The sequence below is a fragment of the Typopeltis vanoorti genome, chromosome 7 (genome assembly GCF_054136105.1).
Source record: "Typopeltis vanoorti isolate ZY-2024b chromosome 7, IOZ_Tvanoo_1.0, whole genome shotgun sequence".
In the NCBI taxonomy this organism is placed as follows: Eukaryota; Metazoa; Arthropoda; class Arachnida; order Uropygi; family Thelyphonidae; genus Typopeltis; species Typopeltis vanoorti.
Window position 1 is genome coordinate 67908688 of NC_143555.1, and position 19143 is coordinate 67927830.

General features: G+C 36.2%; 1 protein-coding gene across 1 annotated transcript in view; it reads right to left on the reverse strand.

Annotated features, from left to right (window-relative positions):
* Positions 1-1089: 1089 nt before the first annotated feature.
* Positions 1090-19143, reverse strand: part of LOC150104747 (uncharacterized) — a 157434-nt gene continuing 139380 nt past the window's right edge. Inside the window, exons 4-6 of the mRNA XM_090395927.1 lie at positions 10457-10752; positions 7028-7091; positions 1090-4389 (exon numbers count right to left, since the gene is read on the reverse strand). Of these exons, the coding sequence (XP_090252053.1) occupies positions 1367-4389; positions 7028-7091; positions 10457-10752 (3383 nt within the window). The 3' untranslated portion in view covers positions 1090-1366. The remainder of the gene's footprint in view (positions 4390-7027; positions 7092-10456; positions 10753-19143) is intronic.

The following is a 19143-nucleotide window of genomic DNA, read 5'->3' on the forward strand; positions in this document are numbered from 1 at the left end:
ACAAAGACTCCTTAAGATTTTTTTTTCCACTTTACGAATTTAGCATCTCATACGGAGATCGGAAACTCGAGTTCTCTCATCCTAAAAGCAGACTATTAGACCAGCTCAGTTAACATAACATACTTGCCTCATAGTCTCAGTTGTGTGGACAGTAAATCGAAACCATAATAGCAATTGTGAGACACTATCAGCTTCTAATATGCGTTATGTGATAAGGGTAGCAAACTCAATGAACTCCGCCCCTCCCTCTTCCCCCAGTGAGTGGATCGATAACAGCATACTGAGAATGGTAAGATAAAAGTGGCCAAATATGATCGATTTTGTGAGAGTGACGAAGGATCAACAAGATCGTTAAGTACAACAAGAGACGTGTTACATGCCGGCTGATGACTGCGACGTGTGTCCGAATGCAACATGCATCGAACACCGTCCAGAATAGAGTAGAATTCTTTTCCATCAAAAACCAGCAACTGCGGCTACGGCTGGACAGGGCACATCGGCGCTGGACAACAGAGGACTGGAGAAAGGTTGCACAGAGTGATGAATCCACTTTATATTATTTCACGCGACTGGAATGAAAAATGGTACTGATACTTCCGCATGGACTCCACCATTCTTGATACATAACTGAGTGTACGGTGCGCCACATTGCAGGGCAAGTATCAATGAGAAACAGTTACAAAAATATGAAAGTGACCTTTTCTTAATTGTTTTGCCAACTTCAGTCATAGCGTCTCATTCCCACTTAGCATCTCTGGGATATGGTGGAGAGAGGTGTCTGTGACGGAACTTCAGAAATTCATCTTGTGCGCCTATGGAAGAATACGTTTGAAATCAGTGAACTGGCTTATCGATGTTATTCTGAAGGCTCACGATGTTCATTACACTATTAGATGGTATCTTTAATAAAACCGTGAATCATGTAGATTTTCTGTAAGCTTTTCTATAAAATGTTTATCTGCCAATGCTTTTTTTTTTTTTTCAAAAAATAAAGACAAAAGAAACATCGTGTTTTTTTTTTGTTTTTTTTTAATAAAATATGATTAATTAATGGACAGTGAATGAAATACAGATGAAATATTCAAAACATGACGTCATTTGAAAAAATTTTAAAGGTACATTACTATTTACACTAGAGACCGCCACTAGTCGTAAAGGTGGAAGCCATAGTTGGCGAAGAATACAAGGAACAGTAGGAGTAGTCCTTCTCTCGAAGTAATTAAATACTTCTTTTTAGTAATGAGAATATTTTTACAGTGATAAGATGTAAAGTCATTAATCTCATGGCAGTACCGTATGTATCCAAGAAGACACCAGAAAACGAAACTCACGAACAATAAAAAAAACAAACAAACTAGCAACATACTTAAATAGTCCAAACTCTCACTTTTTCGGCCACAATACACCAATTAGCATGGTCATAATATGAAGCAATGATGTGCAAGTTCTTCACATATTTATCGATTAAGGAATCGAGCTCCCCCTGGCGGAAAACGTGATAATATCGATGCAGAGTGAGAGTACCACCGTGATCCTGTATACTTTCTTGAGATGTGGACAATGGGAAAGTGTCTGTATCGACGTCCGACGCGTTGTCTTCGTAACACCAGCACGACGATCCATCACTTTCCAGTGCGTTAAGTGGGAGGATTTCGAGTTTCCCGAACTGGTCTTCGTTTATTGAATTCACACTTGTTTGGAGCAGAGCTTCTTCGTCCTTTGTGGGACTCCTCTGATCGAAGGGGCTCTTGTCATGCGCCGCAGATAGAGAGTGATGAAGGGAAGATAACTCATCGGAACATCTTTTGTCCTGGTGCACGCTAGCATCCAATACGCTATCTTTGCTGTCTTGGCACGGGAGCGGCTCCGTGATGGAAATAGGAAATTTCTCGCAATTTGTCGATTCGACTTCCTTTTCCGTGCGATCAGAGGTCGGCTCGTAAGTTAAAGAAAAACTAATGGATCGGTATGAATCATCAGGATGCTCTTCGTCATCGGATAAGAATAGATCAATACGTTCCGACTCAGGGAAGAATCTATCGACATTCCTCATATGAGACAGCATTATTGACTGGCCATTGTTCTTCTGCTTCGCGCGGCTGGGTAGAGATCGCACACGCTTCTCGGAGACGCGCCAAGTGCTTTTTACAGCAGAGACATTTACTTGGCACTCGTCAACGTTTGAATTACCTTCGCTTCCTTCTGGACGAGTCGGAGCGTTAACGCACACCAAGGCGCTCGCGGTGTCGTAGCTTGCTGGTTGCCCTCTGGTCTCATTGTCTTTTGTGCCTCTCAAGAGACAGATATTTTCTTCGGGTAAATCGGAGTCATTTGAAATCGGGCTATTCGGATGAGAAAATCTGTTTTGGCCTTTTAAGTATGTGATATGTTTCAATTCCGCCTCTTTACTCTTCCCAGGATTTTCTAAAAGGTTTTGAGTTGATTCTGGGATAGTGACTGCTGAAGAAGGAGGCCTGATAGTAGCTTCTCTGCTTTCCTGCAAGTCACACGGACGGCTAGTCATTTCGTCTCGTTTTTCTTCCCTTAAGAGCACACAATTTCTTTGGTCACCGCTAGAGGGCAGTGAGAAGGCACTAAAGACATCAGATGGTTTTGAATCAGTTTCACAGAGAATGCTTTCAGTTCCCTTATTACTAGCGGACAGCTGCTGGTTAGACATAGAGTCTACAGAGGCCAACCTGTTGCCTTCTCTATTTTGATTTTCGTGGCTGCTTGTCATTTGTGATTCGCTCGCAATTACATTGGTGATCCCGGTCTTCCAATTCCCAGTACTAGTAACAGGATATAATTCTACTTTCTCGATGGTCACAACACTTTTCCTGGCTTCATCTTTAGCCTGCGAGGAGTCTTTCCTTTCAGAAAGGCCCACATTGATGCTCCTGTCAACAAATCCGTTTTTGGGACAAGTGACCTTCACTTCCATCAATGGGATGAACGATAAACTTTCGTATCGCGCACAGGTAGCAATGGGAGGGTTTATATCTTTAATTTTAACAAGGATTGGTTGTTTAGGAATCTGCTGGTGCATTTCCGACCTTTGAGTTGTCACAGGATTTAAATCGTAATCATTAGGATTATAAAGTTCTGGCATAGAATAGTAAGAGGTTAACTGCGTGCTTTCGGAATTGTACAGCTTTTCTATTTCATCTGACCTATCTGCAAGAATTCTTTTTTGGGGAAAGGATAAAGTAGTTCTTGGTAACTTGAATGCATCACTACACTGTGTCACTATTTTGGACGATTCATCCTGTTCAACATTACCACCAGATTTCTTTAAAACTGAAGGCATCTGCTTGTTAGTGACCACGTTGTCGTTTGTTAACCTTTGACCTTCGCAGATGCTTTGAGTGGCGATATTGTCGAGAAATTTATTCTTCATGTTCATGGAGATGACCGAATCCGCTAATTCCAGATCATCAGCATTAGTTTTGTTGTCCTTCTTGCTTGGCCAAGACGGAGTTTGGGCGGGAAGAATACTGTTTCCGTTCACTATGTCCGTAGCAGTAAGGGATGTCAAATTCAACTGAATACCTGGTGGTGGTGATATTGAGTTTGCTACGTAATCAAAGTCTTCAGTGAGATGTTCGACTATCAGGTTATCAAACTCGTCAACTTTCTCTAGATGAGTCTCCGTGGTGTTGTCGAACGGGAAATTGCATGTGGCAGTAGTCCTAGACCGCACAATGCCACCTTTTAAAGAATCCTTGTCGTATCTCGAGAATTCAGTGGTCGATGTTTTCGTACGAGTTAAATGCGTTTTACGAAGAGATCCCCGTCTTCTTCTCAGCATGGTCGGAATGAGGTTCAAGAGATCGCTGAAGGAACGCACCATTCCCCGCTTTTGCTTTTTTGGAGACCGGTGGATGCCCAAAAAAGGACGCCGCTTCTGCTGCAATGTCGTTATGCTGGCTGTTTCACTGTCGGCGTCACTGTCTCCCAAGTGACGGAGTTCAATGTGCGTTCCTCCGCCACCTTCGTGATCACAACGCGAACACTTACCGAACTCTTCTTCGGTGGCGGAAGAATGCGAAAGGGCAGAGTCGACACTTCTAGCGAAAAAGGGACGCTTGGTCTGGTGACGAGCATTTCGATCGGGGCATTCGGAAAAGGAACTGGCTGGGTTGGAGAACCGTCGAATCGCCCTTCGCACGAAGCCGTAGCATGTCTGCTTGGAAGAAGGCAGTTGGGGTGGGGGAGTGTTATAGGCTGCATCTAGACTCAAGCACTTGCAGCTTTCTTTTGACACGGCGAACTTCTGTCTCCTCCATCTGCTGCAACTTTGCTGGTTCTTGCTGTTGTGGTGGCATTTAATGGACTTGTCCGTGCTACGAACCGGACTGGCTCTGGGTGATTCAAAAATGTCGGGATCTGCAGAAAAACAAAGCACACTGCTGTGATAAGAATGTTATATTATTATTAAATTAATTAATTAGTTTTATCTTTGTAAAAAGGGCGTTAAGAAAGACCTAAAGCTGGGTCAGAAACATAAGGTAACAAAGGTTGTCTTGTATATTACAATGCACGAAACTAAAAATGAAATCTGTGCAAATTGTTTAAAGACTCAAACTTTCCATCAGTAAATCAGCAAACGGCTATCTGGAAGCTTGTTAATTGTAGGCCCTAAAATTTAAATGATACACTCCTTGAAAAGGTTGTCGAATATCGGGAAATTTTTTCCCATAGGGATCGTGCTAATGAAGAGAAGATCATCTCAACCAATCTGAGAAATCAAAAGATAGCGCTTATTCAGAGTAATAATACGCCATTATTTAACAACAACTATAAACCATGAGAAATTAAATACACAAAACCCTTATAATTGCTTCATAGTAGTCACCTAAGACCTTTTTCAACTATGCTGCTATCAGTTGTGAATAACGAATTATCAGTTATGAGGGGAAGAAGTTTTCAGATGTTAGAAAAGAGGAGACACTAGCTAATATATCAACACGATAAAAAGACAACGACTGATTATCAGTCTACATTACTAGACCTGGCTAGATAAATAATCTTAATTACATTACCGTAATTGGTCGATGAGTTTCAACTCACAATGCGACACCGTAATTCTGCTTAATGTAAGCTTGAAAATAGCTTGGATAAGGTCACTGAGCAAGGGTATACTTGTCGCTGTTTAGAATTACGGCAACTAAACTTATGAAACCATTGCATTATCTGCAAATTTTTACACAGAACCTACTAGATTCCATATTATTGAAAGTGTGGCTTAAATGTAGACAAAAGTATTTTGACATAATTCAGGAAAGATACTTTTAAACATTTAAAACTGATTCATGTCAGCGCGGTTAGCCGAGTGGCTATGCGCTTCGCAACCATGTGCCTGGGAAAGGAGTGTCCTGGGTTCGATTCCCAACGTGAGGAGCTTAAAAATCTTTCTCAGACATAGCCAAGTTAGCCGATCTTGAGCATGGACAGCAGGGTTTTTCTCCTTAGGTTATCTGGAGTTTTTTTTCTCTAGGCCTTATCTTAGGTTATCTGGAGTTTTTCTCTCCCGTAAGCAGACATACCGGCCCCGTGAACACACGCAGCTACAGTCATGGAATATACCGGGAGGCATAGGGCTAGTCACCTTATCCCCGGGATGGGTACGGCTTAGAAGGGCTAAAGATAGCTCAGTAACAAGCCACTACGCCTAATACCTGAAGGGAGGAAGAAGAAGAAGGAGAAAACTGATTCATTTAGATTCAAGAAAAGAGCCAAAACAATCCAACAAGGCCAAAGCAATGGAAATTATTAAAAATAAGGACAAAAAATATCGATTTTGTTTTACAACCGAATAGGTGACCAAATGTTTGCCTTTTGAAATTTAGAAAGGTTCGAAACTGATCGTGCGCTTTACGAGAATATAACTTGCGCCACGAGGGGAGAATTTTTTAAATTTGAGTAAGCTAGTAGGAGGTCAGAATTTCTGCGTGATGGCTCATGAAATCAACAGTTTGGAAACTGCAGCTAAGACAGTGAAATCCATAATGCAAAATTACTAATAAAATACGAATATCGCTCCTAGGTGAGGGTTCTCAATTTATAAGTTACCACGTAATGCAATATCTTGATATTGCACTATTTGATTTATTCAACTGGTCATGCGATAAGCTGAATTCTTGAGCTTTCCAAAATGATAAAGTATCAAAAGATAAACTTTGCTTGCCTATTTGGATATAAAATACAAATGAATATTTATTATAATTTTTATACGATTAAGTTACGTAAACATTTATATTTAAATTAAATAGGTATTTAAAAGAGTGTTTATTTTTGGAAATTATTAATGAGAGAGATTAATGCACTTTAATATTTGAACAATCACAACAGAAACGAAAATCGATATTCTTGTGGACATTCCAATAACTGTTCGGGTATGCGACTTAATAAAGTGAGGCTCTCATTGAGGAGCGCTTCCGAATTCGATTTTCTTCAATGGAAGCCGAGGGCTTTTAAAGCCATATATATAAAGAGGTTTCCGGAATAAACCAAGGGCATTCACTTTTCATGAGAAGCTGCAAAATGAAAACCACTTCTAGAGGCTGAGCACTTAGTATGAAAATTAGGAGTTATGGAGATTAATTAAATAGTATTGAATAATTGACGCGATACAACAATGCAGAGATGCTGAATAATTGAAATGCTCTTAGAAACACAGTCTTTCGTTAATACTGCACGTATACCAGAGAGAAATTTATTGATTTTCCCCGTCATTCTCTTCTAGAGTGAAAGAGGAACACAATGGTAGGGCAGGTATATAGCAAAAGAACAACAGCTACGTTTAAAAATAGAACGACAATGTAATATAAACGTTTGCCTAGTACTAATGGAAACCATAATTTTATTCAGTTGAAATGGATTATAATAAATGACAACCTTTACTTATCACTAGCAGAAACTAGAATTTATTTCAAATGAACTGCATTAAAAGCACACTTTAACGTCGAAAGTACTTTTATTTTCACTTTTCTTTAACTTAACGCAGTAATGAAAACTGACTTACCTCCACTACTTATGCTCCCTCTGGCAGAACTATGCCAAGGTATAAGAATGTCTTGAGACTGGAACTGAAGGGAAAAACATAAGTGAAGTTAAAATATTCCGTCCTGTTAATTAAAAACAGTACTGTACTCACTCACTTTACATCAATTGTAATTTGCGTTTGAACAGCAGGCGCTCTAATTGTTATTTCTGTTAAAGTAATTCTTTTTACATTTTGTAACATTGTGCAAGCGCTTATTAGTGCTGGAAGATGTTGATATCGATTTAGCTGGGAGAATCTTAATAATGTTCAGTCTTTGGGATCTTTACTATAAAGTGCCAACACAGTCGAGTACTCGTTTAAAGAAACACAAATCCATTTTATGAAGAGGCACAAAATTATATCAATCTACATTATTCGAAATCTTACAGTTGTTAGCTACAAATGAGCAACGTGCGTATTCTTGTTTGAATAATTGGCTGGGCAACCATTATACTGTGATGATAACTGTATGTGTAAACTGTTCGATAAAACTGCATACTATGTTGCAGTGTGCGTGATTATTAGAAGACCATGCAGGCAAGGCCATGAGATGAGTGTGTTCTGTCCAACTGAAGTTGTCCATAGGTCGTTTTTCAGAGTAAAAACATGCTTTCCACAACGATATTAGACTGGATAACTCCGCTGCCAAACGTCCTAAAATATTCCTTGCGTTCTTGACTATTTTCAATCCAAAGTATTTCCACATAAAGAATGAAACTTCGATGTAATACTAATTCAGGAATTTCCAATCTTTTTTGCCCATCTACTATGTAATTAAAATATAAAAAAAAAATACTATGATGCAATGTGAATTCTGTAGGGTAGGAAAGTACTAAAGTAGAGCAAGGACGATATTTGGAGAAGGAACATTAGCAAAAGTCCTCATATTTGTGATCAGCATATGGTAAAGTCAAGGAGCGTCATCGCATCGTTCAAGAAGGTCGTCATTTAAAATGCACTTTCCACCGAGGCATCTTCATCCTTTGAGGCTTTATCACCGAGTTGGTTGACACGTGACGAAGTGAGGAATTTCTCTGCACCTCATTAGGGCTACAAAACGAGACGGTATTGATCTGCTTAACGTGCGAAGAAGTGTTCTTACTTATTTAGTTTTGGCAAGGTTAGTTTAGCCATGAGGGAAAGAGTAACCAATAAATATTTCACAAGTCTGGAAGCTAGAAGAACCCCTTAAAAGATGTGTTAGTTGGCTAGAGGGAAAATGAAAATGTATTTTTAATCCCTGTAATCTTAACGACTGATGCATTAATAGACTGATAAACGAAGCATCATCAAGCAGCAATTACGTTGTGTTCGAAGCAATTGTCTATATTTCACCAACAATTCGATATTTTTAAAGGAGGCATTCGTATTAAGCTTGTAATATCCACATGCTACCGCACGATAATTTTAAACTTCATGTTGCTTACATCGGCGTTTAAAGAAAATTTGAAAGTAATTTACAAGAGACATTAAAGCAAATGAGAGGTCTAAATAAAAATATAAATGAATAAAATATATAGTGGTAAATGCGAAGCAGAGAAGTGGGATAAATTAATTATCTGAGTTTTGAATAGGTAGAAGAGCTGTAAACGTGAAACAGCTGATTACTATATTTAAGAGTATAATTTTTGTAACTGTAAGTAATTTTATTTAGTGATGGTTATACTGAATTTAAAGTGTATTTTACAGAAATAACTGTTGATCACCTTTGGACAGATGAAAGCTATGGAAGTTTACCGGAAATTCATAAGTGTTACGATGCAATTATAATATTTCGTAAGTGAGAAATTTTATTTGTTGGATCAAAAGATAAGGTTGTTATTCCTTAAAGGAAACGATTTCGTTTCGGTCTCATAAATGTATACGCAGTAATGTACTCAACTCTTCCAGAAGACTTCGCTATTTTTGGCAAAAAATAGTTTCCGTTAAATTTTGTTCATTAGTCATGAGATATTGTCAGACTAGTGTTATGTGGACCTAATCATGAGCCAGAAAAATTAGTTACGAGCAACTAGTATGGGAAGCCTCCAAAACTCAACGAGCATCGACGATGTCCTTTCATCGGAACGACATGGTCAAATTAGTTAGGAGGAGAAGAACCTTTACAAGGGCTTCTCAATTGACTGGCTCGTCTCATGTAGAGCTGGCAGAGTTTTTCCCTCCCTGGAATTACTTTTCATAAGCAAACTGGCGAGGAAAATACATGTGATATATATATATATATATATATATATATATATATATATATATATATATATATATATATATATATATATATATATATATATATATAACTACATGAAATGATGCAATGATGAATGAACTGGATTACATTATTAAAACATTTTTCAGGATTGTAACAGAAACCTCTTCCTGTTTCTGGAAGGAACAATGCGAGATCTCCATTTTTCCACAAAGCTCAAAGAACTTACGAATGTTGGAATTTGTAAGTTGCAGCCTAGAATTAATATTTAAAATTATATATATAGCAACCATGCATATTGATTCATTGTATTTCGGTTAATTTCTCTTAATTCGATATAAAATTATTCCTTGTTTTATTCTTCCTGTCTTCCCACCAAGCTAACTTATTCTTTTTATCTATTTCCTTATTTGATTTGCAATTTACTTTAATTTGTTGACTACTAAGAACATATTTCATGTTTTTTCTGCCTAATGTTATCTATTTTCATAGTTTAGTGTTAATAGTGCGAATTTCCATACCCAATTTATCACAGTGATTATTTAATTTGGCTAAACACTGCAGTACATTTGTAAGAGTTTTTCATGTCATCTGCTTAGAGTAAAGAATTAAGCTCAATGTCTTGTATTTGAATATCTGATTTAATACCACGTTCCTTAATAATGTGGTCAATACAAATTACAAACAGCAATGGAAATCAATGTCTCGTTCAATTATTTTCATGTATATCATTCGATTCTAACAGCCAACATTTAAGTATGAATGAATTGCGAACACATACAAACATATAAATAACAGGAATTATAAATAAAATTCAATGTTGCCAATGCCAAGACCACACGAAAGTTATTTTGTTTTGGTGTGAGAAAAAAAACTTTGGTAATTTCTACAAAGGTTTTTAGAACACGAAGATAAAATGTTTAAATTTGCCGGAAGTTATTGGAATTAACAGAGAAAAAAAAAGCTATTTTCACAATACCCCATGCGTTTAATATTAATTCCGCCTCTGAATGTCGACAGCTGCTCAGCAGCCGAATATGTGTAATCTGATCAGCGAAGAGTATTGTGGTGTCATGCATTTCCACCCTCATATGATAGGAGCAAGCACACAATTTCCAGATCCACCTTAGAACTATACGAATTATCAACATTAATAATTATTAGCGGAGCTTTGTGCGCGTGGCAAACGCAGCGCTCTCTCTTACCTTCCTGTGCTGTTGTTCCATGGCCCACACTGTTATCATCACCTTCCCGCCGATCCGAAGAATCCTTGCCAGTTCTCGCAACGCTTGAACTCGACGCTCTGTCGTGGCGAAGTGATGGATGACAGCGACGGAAAGAGCAGCGTCCATGGTCTCGTCCCTGAGCGGTAGACGTTGGTTGTCAGATACCTGAACTTCGTGGTTGTTACTTCGAGCTTTCTGAACCAAGGGGGAACAGCGATCAGTTCCGATGGTGAACACTTGGTGGTTGATAGAAAGGTATTTCCCACTACCGCATCCTGAGAAAAAGACAGAAAGTGTGAAAGTTCTTGACAGCTCTGATGGCAATTCTATAACAGCTTAATTTGGCAATTACGTCTCACATGGTCCCCGTAGTAAAACAACAACAACAAAGGAGAATAAATCAGCATCTGGAGAAGACTATCATTTATTTTACTTAGTAGCATAATAAATTTGTCTTTTCATTAATCAGTTTAATAAAATAAGTTAAAATTAAATAAGCTTCAAGTGAAAACAGAAAAATCTTTACAAGAAATATCGTTACCACTTCGATGTATTTAAATGACTTCTAAAGCAAGGGATCTGAAGCGGAACGATTTTTATGAGGTCACCATAATTTTAATTTAAAGATCATAATTTTCAGATTTATCAGTTGTATCGAATTTCTGAAAAATTGGTACTTCTGAACTCATCGGTGGTATTTTTCTTGCACACTCTATCACCAAGGATTCTGCAAATATCGTTGCAAATTATGAAAGTTCATACAGACTATGGCATTCAGAATTTGTAAGGCAAGCGATGAAGTCCGAAATCGATCTAATTTGAACCCTGGATCGATCATTATTTTTAATAGTTTTTTTCAATCAAAAGTATGTACATAATATACTTTAAAACTGTGTGGCATAACAAAATATTTTATTCGTTTCTGCAAAATAAAATGATTTTTTAAAATATCACGTCATTTTTACATATCTTTATTTTTAAAAATCTTTAATGACTGTAAAGATCGTTATAACGGTCAAACTTTTGTATTTAGTTGTCTTTAGTTTCAAAACACGCGTGATCATTTGGCCAACATAATGATCAAGACGAACGCTAATAATTAACCATGTCTGCCGGCCTGGCTGGCCGAGTGGATAGCGTATCCGCTGTGGAGTTCAAAGGCTGCGGGTTCAAATCCCGCCGTGGGCATGGATGTTTGTTTGTGATTATCTGTCGACCACCACTGGTAGATGGCGTTGATGTAGTTGCGGTGAGTTAGTGATTGAATGGTGGAGACGGAGTTGTAGAGCAGGGGCTCTACAACTCATAGTTTCCTCTATGAGTCCTTGGACTTCCAGGAGGTGTCAAATAATAATAATGATACCGTAATGCAGAAAATGATGCATAGGAATCCTATTGTTTCTCTTAATACGATTGCTATGCATCGTGTATTATTAATCAGCTAATATTAGTAGTTTTGCAAAATGGTCAGCAACTGTCAAGCAAAAATAGTTACCTAACAATAAGTTTAAAATATATTTTAATTATTATTTTTTTTTGGAGAAAGATAATCAACTTAGCTTAGTATTATTTATTATTTCACTGATTTCTAGAACAACAGAAACGTACTTCCTTTTTTATGATAATTATTCGTGGAAAAGCAGTTTTCTTTTAAATTTTTATTAAATATTTTTGATTTTCATAATTGTCAAACAAACAAAAAAATAGTAAATTTGCATTTCAAATAGTTTCTTGGAAGCTTTTCTGTAATAGCATTGGTGTTTCACATTCCACCAAAAAAAAAGTTAAAAAAAAATTCTGCATTTTAAATGAACCAGGTTGGTAATATCTTCTATTCTAATTTCTATAAAATTTTCTTTTTTGTTCAATGTTACTTCAGAAAAAAGTTGTAAATGCATTCTTATTAATATATATACCGTTTCGAAATATGGAAATGGCTGCAAACAGGCACGCAAATTATTGCTTTTAAGCACAAAAATAGATAATGTCACTCATTATCATAAAAGGGTAATAAGAGGAAGTTTGTCGAATATTAATGGATGAAAATGTTTAGTTTTTGTTTTTCTTATCAAAGCATACAAGATTTAGAGAATCAAAAAGTAATTCTGAATGTGCTGTCAGCTGAACAGAGTTACGAAAAATTCCACCTTTTCCTCCTGCGCCAATAACATTATGATTTGCGATAAAAATCAAACAGGACGCCCCTAAAATAAACGAATTTAACCGCTATTTCTCTCTCTTTCTCTCTGTGTGTGTGTGTGTGTGTGGAAAATGCAAAAATTTGAAATCCAATGTAAAAGAGGCCCATTTAATCTTAATGAATGTCATCAAAAAACCTATTTCGTTCACTTTACTTTTTTCCCCCCCGAAGAACGGATTTCGAAGAGCGACTTGATAACTGAAGATCAAACTTGCATACGGACAACGCAATAAAGCATCAAGTTGTATATTTCTATGTTTTTTAAAGTATTCTTCGAACGTGATAAAAATCTACTCCGTTAATTCGTTTGTCTATACAGGAAGAGCGATTTTTCGGTATTATACTTGAACCCATACATTGGTATTTGCAGTGATTAAATATTGAAGTATCTTGGATGAGCTTTATTATTTTATGTGCCGACCGGTAATTGAACTGGGCTAGTGATGAAAATCAATTCCGCAATCAGAAAGCTGAAACGGTGAACTTTAGGAAGTGTCCTAAATGAGTTTGTACTTAATGAGGAAAATAGATCCTATTAATGGAAAACTATTAACTTTCTACTTCCTCTTGCTACAGTCTAAACTAATCCAGTTGAGCCCATTGATGTAAAAAATACATTAATTAATTAAAAACAAACACAACCTATACTAATACAATGATGGGTAAGTTGCTTCAGATCATTACCATAGTAACCTTGTTTACGTTTTCACTTTATGAGAAAGCAAATCCATGTAGTAATTTAAGTATTATAATTAAGCTCTTGTATGGTATTAATAAAACGAGATAAACTGATGAAATATTATTTTAAGATTTCCTGAATATTTGTTATTTTTCTTTCCATTCAACAGGTTTCCGGTCCTTAAACCAGTGGAATCTACTAATAATGAAGTTTTCATCATACTAAAACTCAGAGCATGCATTTTTATCGTTAAGTTACACATAAGTCAACCATTGCAATTGTTTAACGTCTTTGAGAGTTCATGGATCAGTAGTTTTGATATACGTTTGTAGAAACGTGCCAAAAATGTGTCGTAAAGTCGAACATAAAGACACATCGTAAACCTTGTGTTCATTCCTGCTAAGAGTTAATTTATTCCCTGTGTCCTGATTTGGCACAAAATAAATCCGCGCGCGTGCACTTAAGCTGGAGGGGAGAGGGGAAAAATGGATTTTTTTGTCTTAAGAAATTTATTCCCTAGAGGAGGGAGAACGAGAAAAAAGAAATAGAGAATCGTAAAGCAAAGTCGGCAGAAAGAAAGGAAAAGCAAACTTCACTTGGTGGGGGGGGGGGAGAAAATCGACATTTAAAAGTTAAAAACACGTTTCGCTTTTATCCAAAAAGTACTTTTTTATTTATTTTTTTTAACAATCCTCCAACCAAGATTATTGTTGATAAGAATTCCACTTTAGAAATTAACTGGTCTTTTTCTTCATCCGTCCCGCCCGTCTACCTCAGGGGGCCAAAGAAAAAAGGAACTTTTAATGGCACAGTTGATGGAAGAAGGGAACTGTGTTTCATCAATAATGCATTACTCTTGTAACTAGAAAGCGGTTCACTTGTCCGAGGATAAAAGAAGCTAAGTTATCTGTAAGGGTGTAGAAAGAAAACTGGTTTTGTTACAGTACCTCAATCCTCCCAATTTTTTTTGTTTAACTAGATTTTGTAGTTGAAGATATCAGAAGAGCGAGAGTGCTTCTTAAATTATAGCGTAAATTACGAATAAAATTCGTATACTTGAATATACTACTTATGTGTCCAAAATATTATGCAAGATCGCTATATTATATTTACAGTTTTAACAAATTAATTATCTTGAAATGTGCCTTTTATGTCAAATACGGTTTTCTAGAAATATCTTGCTTAAAAAAAGGAGAAAAAGTTTCCCTTTGAGTAGATCAGTTTCTTGTCTTATAATTCACCCACTGCTGTTTTTTATATCTATAAGAAAACAGCACTAGGGGGAATTACGATACAAAATGACATATTACACAAGAAGAGTATTATGCTTGCAATTACACAGATATAATACTCCCAGAAAAATAATAACAGTACGGAAACGGAAGAAAGAAGTTGATAAATATGTTGGATATGTTTACAGCAGCATAGCACTTCTTTTTTATTTTTGTTTCAGTGCCTCAAGCAGTCTGAAGACTAATAAGTGACAGATTAAATTAGAACTGCAATTTATTCATTAATTTATCACTGTTACCAAAAGATAATAATACATCATAATCACCGTTACACATCATGACTGAATTCGTATATCGCATCTGGGAAATTAGACACAAAGCTATTTTGGAAAGAAAAGGAAGTAAATTATTTAGAAAACCGTATGAACTAAGATAGACCGCAGTTAAAACAATTTGGTATACCCTTAAACACTATGTGTGGCAAAGGAAAATTCTTTGAAAAAATATAACATTCAATATGAACCAGAAGAATCAGCTGAAACCCCAACTTCTGGTGTAAAAGAAACTGCCGAAGCCACGAGCATTATATAGTTCAGATTTTATTAAATAATATTTTTGATGTACAACAGTATAATAATGAATCTGGTACTAAAAAGTTTATTATCTTATTGTTAAATTATTCCACAGAGTAAATATGGAAAAAGGGAGAAAGTTAATTCACAACAGAATGTGGATTGTAACGAGATCAATGAAAATACCTGAGCATCTAATTCTCTTGATAAGTGAGCTGTATGACAACCAAGAAGCTTCAGTAAAAACAATCTTTGGAGAAAGGCAATGTTCGAGCGGGAAAAGGGGTGCGGCAGGGTCGTATACTGTCGCCCTAATTTTTTAATATTTATAGTGAATATATTATGAGAATGGCCAACTTAGACAAAGATCCAGTTGGAATTAAGATTGGTGGCAAAAAAATAAATAATTTAAGATGTGCAGATGATACAACCCTTATTGCGGAAACTAAGGAAAATCTGAAGCGGTTGATTCAATTGGTTAAGAGGAAAAGTAACACAGCTGGGCTTAATTTAAACATAAGAAAAACAAAATTGATGGCTTCTGGTAATTTACATGAATTTTTAATAGAGGGGATAAAATATAAATTGTTGGAAGTTGTGATTTATTGTGGTCCAGAATCATTAATTATGGTGAATGAAAAGATGAAATTAGAAGAAGTTAGAATTTGAATAATTACCTTTGGAGATCATCTTCATTTCCTGCCAGTAATACTCATCTGCATATCTAACCAAATTTACAGTCATTGGAAAAAAAAGTTACATTAAACCTGACAAAAATTATGAAAGATACAGGTGTGAGTAAGGCCACGAAAGTTAGAATTGTCAATCTGGTTTTCCCTTTCAGTTGTTTCCGACCGTAGGTGACTTTGTCGGCATTGCCCACAAAGTATTCATGGTGAGATTTTTACAGGATAGTTCACCATTGCTCCCCCGCCCAATTTTATCCCGGATTGGGACCGGCATATGGCTGGGACGTATTCATGACTGTAATCCATGTGTGTTCACGGGGCCGATTTGCCGGTTCTGTTGGATGAAAGACCCGAGTTTCGGAGTTAAAAAATCCCTACCTCCGTATGAGACCGGCTAACTCACCTTCAGTCGAAAGAGACCAGATAAAGGTTCCTCACGTCACTGACGGGAATCGAACGCAAGTCTTTCCGACCCAAGGACTTCGTCTATACTGACTAAGCTATGGAGGCTCTTTAGAATTGTCAAAGCAATGATATTTCCAGTAGTGATGTATGATGCGAAAGCTGGATTATTAAGAAGAAAGATAGAAAGCGAATCGATTCATTTGAATTATGGGTGTAGAGGAGACTATCAGAATTACATGGACTGTAAGAATGACCAATAAGGTTTTAGAGAATATAAAGACAGAATGCTCCTTGGAGGCGATGACTGCTTAAACAGAAGTTGGTGTACTTTGGACATATTATGCGAGCTGGTGAATCATTGGAAAAGGCAGTTATGTTGGGGAAGATTGATTGAGAAGAAGAGGAAGACCACAAAAGAGTTGGATTGACAGCATAAAATAACTTACCACTTGAACTTACAATTGCTTCAAGGCCAAGTAGGACGGAGAGCCTTTGTTCACAAGTTCACCAAGAGTCGAAATAACTAGATGACACATAACAAAATAAGGGAAAGAATAACCGAACCTTCAAATATTAAATAATTTAATATTAAATTTAACTAGTTCTCAACAAGTATCATTCGATTTCAGGTATAGTAAATAAAACTACTTAATCATGCTATACTTATTACAAGAATGGATTGGAAACATTAATTAGAAAACAAATCAATAAATTGATTTAAAAAATAATAAAGAAATACGTAGCCGAATTAAAGAGGTGCAAAAAGAGACATCAGTTAACATAAAATAACTATGATTAAAGGACTCATGTATAGAGTTAAAGGATACAAAGTTCGTAATGTTTGCACTTGATTTATACAGATATCTCACTCTTTTAATCAATGAAATTTTGTTTTATTAACTGTTTTTCTTAATGTTTTAATTTTACAGGCTGTATCTATCTGTTGTATTTTTGATGTTTCTATTTTTGTTTCAAATGCGTATATCAATATTGCTCGGACTACTGATTTATTGAATCTTACTTTTGTTTCTTTTATAAAATCTTTATTTTCCCATATAGTTGAACTGAGACATTGATATTTTATTAACATTCAGGGAATGTTATTTTACTTCATTCTGTGTTATATTTTTACTGATCACAGTTATTCCTAGGTATTTAAATTTCATTACTTTTTCCAGTATTTTTCCATTTACTTCTATTTGCATCTAATTGGTTCTTTTGCAATTACCATTGTTTTCGGCTTTCGGTTGATATGTTCATGTTAAAACTACTGCATATCTGTTGGAATTTGAATAATTACTTTTGTAGATCATCTTCATTTCCTGCCAGTAATACACATAATCTGCATATCTAACCAAATTTAAATTATCCTTTTTTTTATTCAGTTTAATTTCAGTTTCTTAAAGTATGTTATTATTTCATCCTGCCTGTTATTATTTAAGCACAAAATTATTACCAAGTTGATTTTGTTTATAACCGTATTCTCTCTCTCTCTCTCTCTCTCTCTCTCTCTTTCTTTCTTTCTCAGAATAAGAGTCGGATGTTTGGTCCCAGGAGGAGAGCTTTAAGCATTTAACAGAAACAGAATAAGTCAAATTCCAACATCTTCTTACCATGTTAGTGCTTATCTGAACTTTTATTTAGTATGATATTTTGGTCATTTTTGGAGAAATCTCTTCTTGGTATGATAACAAAAGTGCAATATTAAAATATTTGATTAGGCTTGACGAATTGCGAGGTCTGAATTTCATACTGCAGTAAACTGCGATGAAAACCGACATTGCATAATCAGTTCATTAATTTTTTTTCTTGTTGTTAATTTTGCAACTGTTGCCAATGTGATTTTTGTTTGTCATGGTTTCCATGCTCCGCTTCACTTCCACTCGTAGCCTGGTTGTTCCGTTCCTCTTCTCAGATTTCCTTCTTTTCTACATATGTATCGACCATTTTACTTCTAGGTCTTCACAACAGGCAGATCTATACATCGTACCTGGCACGTGTTATGGATCTACTGGGGTTCTAAATTATACTTCGAAACGAATATACCTGAATGAGAAATGAAAATTGTATTTCACTTGATAAAAAAAAAAAAATCGAGACAAAAAGATCAGATCAATAAAAATGGAATATAACCAGAGATAGAGGAAAGAGAAATATGTAATTGTTCTACAGGCTAACCGAAAGAAATATGACAGTTAATTTTTCAGGAGCACTATGAAAGAAAGTATGTTATTTTTTTGAAGTATAATACTACATAGGAGAGTGGAAACAGATTATTAAAAATCGGATATATATATATATATATATATATATATATATATATATATATATATATATATATATATATATATATATATATATATATCGGGGAGGGCTTCAACCCCCCTGAGGCCTACCGCGCCCAACCCCCTCGAGTTCCGGACTGGCAGGCCGGTTCTCCTTGAATTCTGATGACTCGAATTTTGAAGACTCGACACTCAGGGTAGCCCCTGAGTTTTAAAACGTTTCAAATAACTTGACAAGAAACGTGACACAAAAACGTTTCATAAAAAGGCTTATCATTTTATATCTATAGGGTAGATATATATTCTTACTATTATTATTCCTTTCTCCCCTCTTTTATTTTTCGGTGTAGAGGATTTTTCTACATTTAATCGCTACTGTATCGAAGATAAGGTGGTTAGCCCTATGCCTCCCGGGGTGTCCTATGTCTGTAGATGCGTGTGTTCATGGACAGGTTTGCCTGTTTTGGGTGAAACAACCCTCTACTTCTGTATGAGACCGGCTAATTCACCTTTAGTCGAAAGAGACCAGATAAAGGTTCCTCACGTCAGTGACGGGAATCGAACCCAGGTCTTTTCGACCAAAGGGCTTCGTCTGTACTGAGTG